We start from the raw sequence: 9,517 nt of genomic DNA, 5'->3' as shown, positions 1-9,517 counted from the left end.
GTCAATCCTTTGAGGAGTTCAGGGGTGTTCTTAACTTGGTGGGGAGGCTGCGAACATCGAGTATTCTAAGCTCATCATGTGCAAGAGGAAGAACAGGCATGCCACAGGAAGGAAGCGTACGCACTAGACTTCTTCTACGCGTATACTACAATATTTCGTGACATGTCCGTTCGGTTGCCCTTTTCTGAGTTTTAGATGGACGTTCTTCGGGAGCTAAATATGGCTCCTATCCAACTGCACCCAAACAAGTGGGCCTTCATGCAGGCGTTCATCGTCATCTGCAAGGCCTGGACCTAATTCCCACACCAACATCTTTCCTTTACTTCTTCGTACCCAGCTGCACCCCAACAAGTTATGGATTTCCCTTATCATTAGGGATGGCAGAAAAATTTGTACCTGCGAGTAAAATTCGCTACGGGTATTTAGTACCCGTGGGTAGCGGGTATTTTAATACCCGTTTGTTAACGGATCGGGTTCGGGTATTACATTATCCGTACCCTCAAGTACCCACTACCCGTTTGAGAAATGAAATTACAATTTTACCCTACTAAGTTTTCTTACTTTCACTTTATGTTTGTATTCTCTCTGCCTCTGTCGTCAAGTTCTTCAAACTCTAACTTGCCCTCTGAAATCCTGAATGCTCACCTTTCTCTTCTATGAAAGCTGAAATCCAAAAACAAAATTAATCATTTTCCCATTGCGGTTCAGAGTAAAGAAAAACCGAACAAACCTTGTAGATGATGAGATTGCCTTCATTATCGGACTCCTACAAAATCTTGTGAACTGTTTCCTCGAGTTCGGTTATAGCCTGTAAGGAACAATTGATTTTGCATTCTTATACATTGTTTCTTCCTCTGTTTTATTTTATCTTAGTTTGTTGATGTTGGTTCGAACTTTATTAAATTATTTTATGTGTTTGTGTTGTCTTTGTTTAGAGTTTATAGTTTTTTGTTTATGTTTTCAAGAAATTGGATTTCTTCTGGTACTAAGTTGGTGGATAAGCGAATTTCTTTCTTTCTTTTCTTTTGTAACCCGTTGGAATTTATCCTCAAGCATTGGTTTCTAACTCGTTTTTGGTTAGCGTTGCGTGATTCATGTAGTTTGAATTGATTCCATCCACTAGGATTAAAATTTGCTTTTGTTATTCGATCAGAAAATAGTATGAAATGAACAAATTTAGCCTGTTGTTGCTAGTTATATTCTCATTTTGGTCTCTAGTGTTGTTTCTTATCTTCTATGTAATTCTCTACTACTTTTGTTATGCAAAAATCATTGATAAATGAACGTTCCAGCTGAAGTAGCGAAGAGGAACTAGTTTCAGCTGAAGTAGCTCCGACAACTCTTTATTTGGTGTGTTGGTCGAGACATAGTGAGTATTGGTGCATTGTTTTGTCTACGCATGTTGTGTCTACGGGGTGGGTTCAATTGCTTTGTTGATAGAATAGTGTTGCAATTACTTTGGTCTGGTTATCTTGTGCATTTAATCTGAAGCAGCCCACATGTTTGTGTTATTGACTCAATGAAGAGTATTTTAACAAAAGTCAGTAAGGTTGTTTGAAGCGGTGAGAACAAGTGTTTGCTTTGGAAATATGTTTATCTATAGTTGTTAATGTCAACATTGGTTCAGATGAATTCAGTGAAATTTACAACCTGGTAACTAGTAAACTGACTATGTCAATTTAGTTTTTTGTAGCCTAACTCTTGAAAAGCAAGAGTTCATTAACAAAAAGGATGAACCACAATGTTGGTAGCTCCTTGTTTGTTCCTTTGTCTTCCACACCATTGTATTTTTTTCAACTTCATACCCCTGTAATTAGTTATCTTGCTCAGTAAAATTCACAATCAATATCCCTACAAATACTTGGAATAAAGGAAAAATAATATTTAGTTAATCCCTACATGAGACGAAATATTTAGTTAAACCAATCATAACATCTCTTTCACCAAACCTTGCTCACTTTCTTTTGTTTACACTACTTAACAAATTTATTCTTTTATTGTAAAGTTTTTTATTACATTTCTAAATTTTAGTGATTTACATGAATTCTTGTACAAAATAATGTGGTTAAATGAAAGTGGATAACATGAAGCTTAATACAATACTAGAGGAGATAATTGATGATGATGTTAGTAGTTTTGGTTATAATATTTTAATCTAATTTTATTAATAGTGTCAATTTGTCATTGATTAATGACTTTATTTGTATTTATTTGTTTCAGGAATTAAATGGTCAAAATGAAGATGTAGGAGAAGAAACATAAATCTTGGAGTGTTATTTTTAGAACAATTATTTTTAAAATTACTTGTATTTGGATATATGTTTTACTATTAGTTTGTATTAATTTGAATTTAAGTTTTAACTTTTATTTACTTATCCATTGACTTGGATATATGTTTTAAATATTATTGTATTTTTTTTTGCAATTTAATTTGAATTTCATTTAAAAACTTATAAAATAATATTTTTAAAATATTCGTGGGTTGAAAACGGGTATCTAACGGGTACCCGCGAGTTGAAAAAAATCAGCAGGTATCCAGCGGGTAGCAAGACGAATAGCGGGTACGATTTTATCCAACGGATCGAGTTGCGGGTAGGCATTATCTGTGTCCGACCCGATCCGTTGTCATCCCTACTCATCTTCAAGAAGGATCATATTCTATTTAACATCTTCAACACTTCATACAAAGGGTTTAAGACTAACTACATAAAGGTAACAATAAAAGAGGTCGAGCGTTCGAGGTTCTATTTTGATAACTAAATTATTAAGAAAAAAAAGTTATACATCTGGAAAAAAAATGGTATATTTTAAAGTAAGATTTAATTATAATTTTTTAATGGTGAATTTAATTCATATTATTTTAAATTTATATTGTTTTAAGTCTATTTAAATAGATTTATTTCAAATTTATATTTATATTTTTAAATTTTAAATTTAATTTACTTAATTAAATTTAGACTGAATATTTTTTGAATTTTGAAAATCTAAATCAAGGTAAGTTTAAGTCAAGTCGAAGTAAGCGAGGATCAGGTTGAATTAAGTCGACCTAAATCTTAGAATAAATAGAGTCAATCTAAGCGAATATTGAGCTGAGTTGTCACAAAACAATGTTGAACCCAATCGGCTTAAGTAAAGTTGAGTGTGTCTAGGCTGAAATTAAAGCCAAGTTGATTCAAAGCCGAAGAATTAAGTTGAGTCAATTGAAATGAATATCCAAGCTAAAGAATTAAGCCAAGTCATTTTAGCCTAAACATCGATACAAGTCGACCTAGGCGAAAATTTGAGCATGACAAGAGGTCTAGTTGAGTCAGCACTTGTTAAAGGCCATGTGTGAATGTAAACCAAATTAGTCACACTTGAAGGTCACTCGACTCATCCTGATCAAAGGTTGTGTCAAGTTGCATTAGCCAACGATTGGTCAAATTAAAAGTCAATCAAGTCAGTTTTGGTCAAAGGTCAACTTAAGTCAATCTTGATAAAAAATTAAATTAACTTCAACCTTGATTAAATCAAATATGAAAAATTCAACATATATATTAGACTTAATTAAATTAAATTTATATTTAGTCTAATTTAAATTAAATTGAAAAAGAAATCTAAATTTTGTTTATCTTATTAAAATGAATATAAATTATAAATCAAATTTATTTTATTGGATATAGATGGGATCTACTAGAATTTGAAAATTCCAATGCACATTCTTAAATTTTTTAATTTGAATTACTTTTTTATATGACTATTTTTCATTGAGCACCATGTAATTATTGGAATTTTATATATTTTGGAATTTAAACAAATTAAAAATAAATAAATTTTTAGCCATTTATTTCTTTGAAAAGGAAATTGGTTAGTTACCCAACGCGAAGGGGAGCATAGAACCAAAGATGTGTATCTCTGTGTTCATATGGCAAGCTCATCCCAAGTACCCCTTCTTAATCTTATGCAACAGGGACCAGAATTATTCTCGGTGAGTACCTAACCTACTTCTTGCTATCGTTTTCGGATGTGATTCTTTGAGTTTCAGACAAAAATGGAATTTTTTATTGACTGCTGAAACCTGATAGCCCGACATACCCCTTGGCATGGTGGTGGGGAGAGGAAACGATATTGGGTGGTAAGGATGGGCTCGGCGGTGGAACGTGGTTGGGTTCGACGAGAAATGGCAGGATCGCGTTTCTCACTAATTTTAGGGAAGTTGGGACCCTTCCACACCCCAAAACTAGAGGAGAATTGCCCCTTCTTTTCCTTCAGGTAAACGCTCGCATCTCACACCGTCTGTTTGTCCCTTTAACTAGCTTTCACTCAAACAATATCTTCATTGAATAAAGGCAAACGATGTTCTGAAAGATAAGGCCAAAGAGTTTATAGTGGGGGCAGTTGTCACTTTAGAAGTAGGATGTGAGGAAGTGTTAGGATTAAATTCTTGTTACCAGAGCCTATGGGGACCTTCCATAAATATATAATCTTAAGCTGTCACTTTACAATACTGTTATTTGAGGGTGAGTTATTTAGGATTCCAATTTGGGTCCCACATTGATGATAAATGGGCTTCAAATGTAGTATAGAAATTCCACACACTTATTGTATTTTAAGGTTTTGGGGTTGTAAATGCTCTCTGTAGAAATGAGAAATGAGCATGAAGAGCAGTATATAAGAAAAAAAGACTCAGACACTTTTTGTTTTAAGGTTTTGGGAGGGAGATCCACATACCTTTTGTCTTTAAGGTTTTAGGTTGAAATAGTGCCTAGGTTTTCTTTTGTGAAATGTCAATGGTTCATTGGTGCTCTGACGTTTCCCAAAGCTAAAAACCCAACAAGTTAGTCTTAAAGTCGTTCATGATGGAAAAAATGATTTGTTGAATATAAATGTAGAATAGCTAACTGAATAGAAAATTAAACTAGCTTATCTGCTATTGTTATTTGTCATGCTTCTTTTTCGTTTCTCTTTTGTTACTGTGCAGGGTGATGTTGCACTGGTTTAATCATAACGTGTGAATAAAATGCAACAGAGCAATAAGAGTCCCCAGGAGTTTGCAGAGGAAGTTGTGAGAGAGGCACATCAGTACAATGGGTTTAACCTTGTGGTGGCCGATATTTCCACCTCCACCATGGTTTATGTGTTCAATAGACCAGATCGAGATAACCCTTCTTTTTCTCTAGTGACCCCGGGAATTCACGTGTTGGCTAATGCATCTCTGGATGCTCCTTGGGCAAAGGTAACAGAACAACCCTGTTATTGTTTCCAGATTATTTTTAGTTTCTATGTGGGTTGGTTCATTTTATATCGGCTTAGTCCTCTTGTTTTATTGCCCTTGTAGCTATTCCTGTCAGTATGATTTATTTCATACTCAGAATCATATAATGATATGATTACATATGCAACAATTTGTAGCAACCAATATTTTTCGACTTAACCCACCCTGATAAGTAAATTAAAAGAGAAAAGGTCTTACTTGGAAAATACAATAATTCGTGTAATATCTCTATATAAAATAAAGATGGTTTTTTTATATATATATATTTTGTATTAAGCGTACGCAATTGTTCTTTTAATGTAAAAGGGGAAAAAAAAATGCTATTTTGACAAAATTAAAAAGGGATTGCTGTAGTTTAATTCTAAAATTTTACATTTCTTCTGAAAGAGACAACATGTATGCAAGCATTAACACCAACTTTGACAAAACCTTTTCAGGCTAAACGGATGCGCCAAAGTTTCGAAGAATTGATTGAGGAATATGGTGAAAGTGATCTTCCCATCAAAGAAATGGTTGAGAAACTAATGACAAACAGAGTGAAAGATGAAGAGTGGATGCTACCTGGAGTTCAGCCTCGTGAACGAGAACATCCTTTGAGTGCTATATTTGTTGAAACAGAATTGCCATCGGTAACCAACACATTCATTCCACTTGTCTACTTATCTGTTTAACCCTGCTTTTACATGCTTAAACTAAAAACTCGTTTTATGGTTAGGGACTTTATGGAACTAGAAGCTCTTCTGCCTTGTTGGTGAAATCAAACCAAGAAGTCACCTTCTATGAAAAATATCTGGACCTGAACCAGGACCCGAAGCAATGGAAAGATAAAATGGTGACCTATAAGATCAACGAGAGATGATAAAAGGCAGGGATATTATTGATTTATTTCGGCTGTTCTGCTTCAAACATTAAAATGGATGCAATACAAGCACAACTTACAAAAAGGGGAGTAAATGTTTAATGACTTCTGGTAGTGTGGTTTAGCCACCACTAGCACCGTTGTCCATCTGCATATTTACTTTTGCCAAACCAATCTATAACCTCAGTTACCTATTTCTTTTGTCGCTTTCAATATACTACTTGGACATTTATATTTTATTATTGTTGTATAGGTACATAAAAATATCTATTTACAGAGCAGTAATAGTAGGAGACCTTTAAGTTATAGCGTATCCTAATGATGACTTGTTTTCAAAAACTTTTATCCATTTAATTTTGAATTAATATATTACATAAAACTGAATAATCATGTGAATATAATTCTTACATGTAAAATGTGAACAATTTAAATTTTACAATATTAATTAAAAGGTTTAGTCAAATTTTAAATATTTATGCGGTAAAAAAGTTAACTTTGTTTGTAATGGCTTTTTTGTTATTGGTTCAAAAACTCTTTAAAAGTTAAAGTCTACAAAGGAAAAAAATTACTTTCACAATCCGCCTTTTCTCTTATATTGATTTAATAACTCTATATAATAATAAAAGTTTTAATTAAGATATTTAATTAAAATATTAATTAAATGATTAAATAAGAATAATGAAAATGGTTGGTAATATAAATTTTGAAAGGTGTCAAAATATCATATTCCCACATTCCTTCTAGAGATGCTTTATTTCAACTAGGTGAAAGGTACGTGATGCCAACGGTTTAGAGGTGCATGTCGTAGCCAGCTATTACTTGTCCTATATATTAGTTTGTTCATCAAAGTAAATATATTTGTAATCTCTTAATTTTAATATAAAATTGATTTTTTTTTTAAATTTTAATATAATTTGAGTTTCAAACTTTAAAAATGAATAGATATCAATTCAATCTTTTCATGCCAAAAGGATTGGAAATGAAAACTTGCATGAATTGTCGGAGTGTTTCTTCAAACTTTAACATTCGTTCATATTAAAAGGGTTGTTCTTGTTTTGGTGTTATTAAGGTGACCTATTTGAAGGTCTGACTTGTCTCATACTTGGATAAGACTTTTATCCTTAATTATAATTCATGTAATTTCCTAGTTGATCTTGATTCTCTATGTATTTTGCCTTCTTCTGAGGATGGCTTTGCATAGCACACTGACCATTAGCATGATCTCCACCACACAACATATAACTATGTACTGACTGGTGGTGTTGGGTTTGAGAGACATTTTGGAGTTCTTGTGGAAGTGCTGATAATGTCTTCATAGGAGCTTCCATTGTTAAGTCATCAATTTGTTTCGAGTTAACAACACATCTTGAGTTTGTAGCTCCAATACACATTTTTCCTACACTTGAGTTCTCTCGTTCTGCACTTCAAAGTCGTTGGATGTTATATTCTTCATCAATGCATTGTCCTCCTTAAGTGTATTTGACTTGATCATGTCTCTAACTAAGGAATTTAGCATCAATTTTTAATGTGCTCTCAATCCTCCCAAGAAGATGTTGATTTGTGCGGGTTCATCAAATCAACAAATAAGATTCTTCCTAAGCAATCCTTTGAATGTATCTAATGCTTGACTTAATGTTTCATCAAAATCTTGGTTGAATGAAAAAAATCTTTTGTTGTTTCCCTTGTTTCACCTTTTACTAAGGGAAAAATTTGTGAAGAAATTTTGTAATAATATCATCCCTAACAATCATACTATTCTCAAGGAAAGAATGCAATCGGACCTTTGCATTACCTGCCAATGAAAAATGAAACAAACTAAGACGAATCACTTCATCAGTCACCTAGTTAATATTAAATGTGTTGCGGATCTCAAGAATGTGGCCAAGTGAGTGTATGGGTTCTCATGAGGTAACCCATTAAATTGGTTACTCTGCACCAAATGAATAAGAGAAAGTTTCATCTCCATGTTAGTTGCATTCACCATCGGCCTAATAATACTATTTAAATTCAATGGTCTTATGAATGTTAAATTCTCTCCCATAGTACATTGTTTGTGATCTTGTCCAACCATATCTATGTCAAAGCGGCTGTAGCGGGATGGTTAGCGTGGAATAACAAACCAAAAGGGTTTTTAATACGAACGTGTGCCTTTTAATTTCTACTCAATTAAACTTACTTAGCAATTAATAATAACAATTAAATAGAGTAAGGTTGAGAGAAATTTGCACAGATGATTTTATCCTGGTTCGGATCTTACCAATCCTACGTCCAGTCGCTTATCTCAAAACAAGATAAACAATTTACTAATCACAAAACAATTACAAACTACAATCACAAAGATACAATTTGTAAGAGTTTAGAAACCACCTCTCTTGATACCACAAGAGATGAACCTACACCTCCTTTGAGTCTTCACAAAGGATGAACACCTCCTCCGAATACTTCACGAAGGATGAACACCTCCTCCGAATACTTCACGAAGGATGATTCTCTTCCGAACACCTCCTTAGACACACCAAGGATGAACCGGCTATTTCCTCTGTCACCGTAGCAGCACTTCACCAGCTCCACAGACACGAGTTTCACAAGCCGAACAAGAACACACAAGTCTCAAGAATTTCTGAGTATTTGAGCACAAGGGAAGAGTTTCTGTGTTTTTGGTTATTCTCTTGAGAGGAAATGAGAGTCTATTTATAGACTCATCCAAAGGCTCTTCCATTCTTCTAAAATAAGCCATCTGACTGTTTTAATCGATTAAACCAAGTATTAATCGATTAAACTGAGTACAACGGTTAGTTTTTCAAATCTGAAACCCCCAACGGCTAGTGTTAATCGATTATTCTCAGGTTTAATCGATTAACTAATCGATTATTTTAGGCTTTAATCGATTATTCCAGTGCAACAGCTAGTCTTCAACTCTGGAACCTCCAACGGCTCTATTTAATCGATTATTCTCAGGATTAATCGATTATGTAATCGATTAAAACAAGCTTTAATCGATTATTCCAGAGGCTATTTGGTTTTCAGTGTCAGCCTCGTTTTAATCGATTAATACTCATTTTAATCGATTAAAACAGTGCACTTTGGACTCTGGTTTTTGATTATATAGTATGGAATTACATGGAATCAAAAACACTAAATGTCTAAGTCCTAGACACTAAATTACAATTATTACAAAAGCTTTCCATAGTAATACAAGTCTTCATAACATCTTGAATCTTGATTTCTTCTTGACTTGATTTGGACATCATCAAAACTTCATCTTCATCATTTTGCTAACAATCTACCTCTTCTTTTTTATTTGACGGTTGAAAGTGAGAGACATTTGAGAAATCTGATACACTAAGTGCTTCTCTTCATGAGACTTCATGTGCTTTTTTTAAAAGTTTCTAACGTATATTGTT

General features: G+C 33.5%; 1 protein-coding gene across 1 annotated transcript; it reads left to right on the top strand.

Moving 5' to 3' along the window:
• The first annotated feature begins 3,817 nt into the window (after positions 1–3,817).
• LOC108333696 (uncharacterized) lies at positions 3,818–6,406 on the top strand. Its single transcript, XM_017569177.2, has 5 exons — positions 3,818–3,967; positions 4,065–4,251; positions 5,009–5,215; positions 5,692–5,883; positions 5,970–6,406. The coding sequence occupies exons 1-5, from the start codon at positions 3,885–3,887 to the stop codon at positions 6,111–6,113; spliced, it is 813 nt and encodes a 270-aa protein (XP_017424666.1). The 5' UTR covers positions 3,818–3,884; the 3' UTR covers positions 6,114–6,406.
• Positions 6,407–9,517: the final 3,111 nt, after the last annotated feature.

This window comes from Vigna angularis, chromosome 1 (assembly GCF_016808095.1).
Source record: "Vigna angularis cultivar LongXiaoDou No.4 chromosome 1, ASM1680809v1, whole genome shotgun sequence".
Classification (NCBI taxonomy): Eukaryota; Viridiplantae; Streptophyta; class Magnoliopsida; order Fabales; family Fabaceae; genus Vigna; species Vigna angularis.
This window is presented reverse-complemented; position numbering and strand designations above follow the sequence as displayed.

What these genes read in the sequence shown, in the direction of transcription:
- LOC108333696 (XM_017569177.2), top strand. Translation starts at nt 3,885, where the DNA reads ATGTGTATCTCTGTGTTCATATGGCAAGCTCATCCCAAGTACCCCTTC. An exon ending in TGGATGCTCCTTGGGCAAAG is followed by an intron (nt 5,216 to 5,691) that starts GTAACAGAACAA and finishes AAACCTTTTCAG; the next exon opens with GCTAAACGGATGCGCCAAAG. An exon ending in TTGAAACAGAATTGCCATCG is followed by an intron (nt 5,884 to 5,969) that starts GTAACCAACACA and finishes TTTTATGGTTAG; the next exon opens with GGACTTTATGGAACTAGAAG.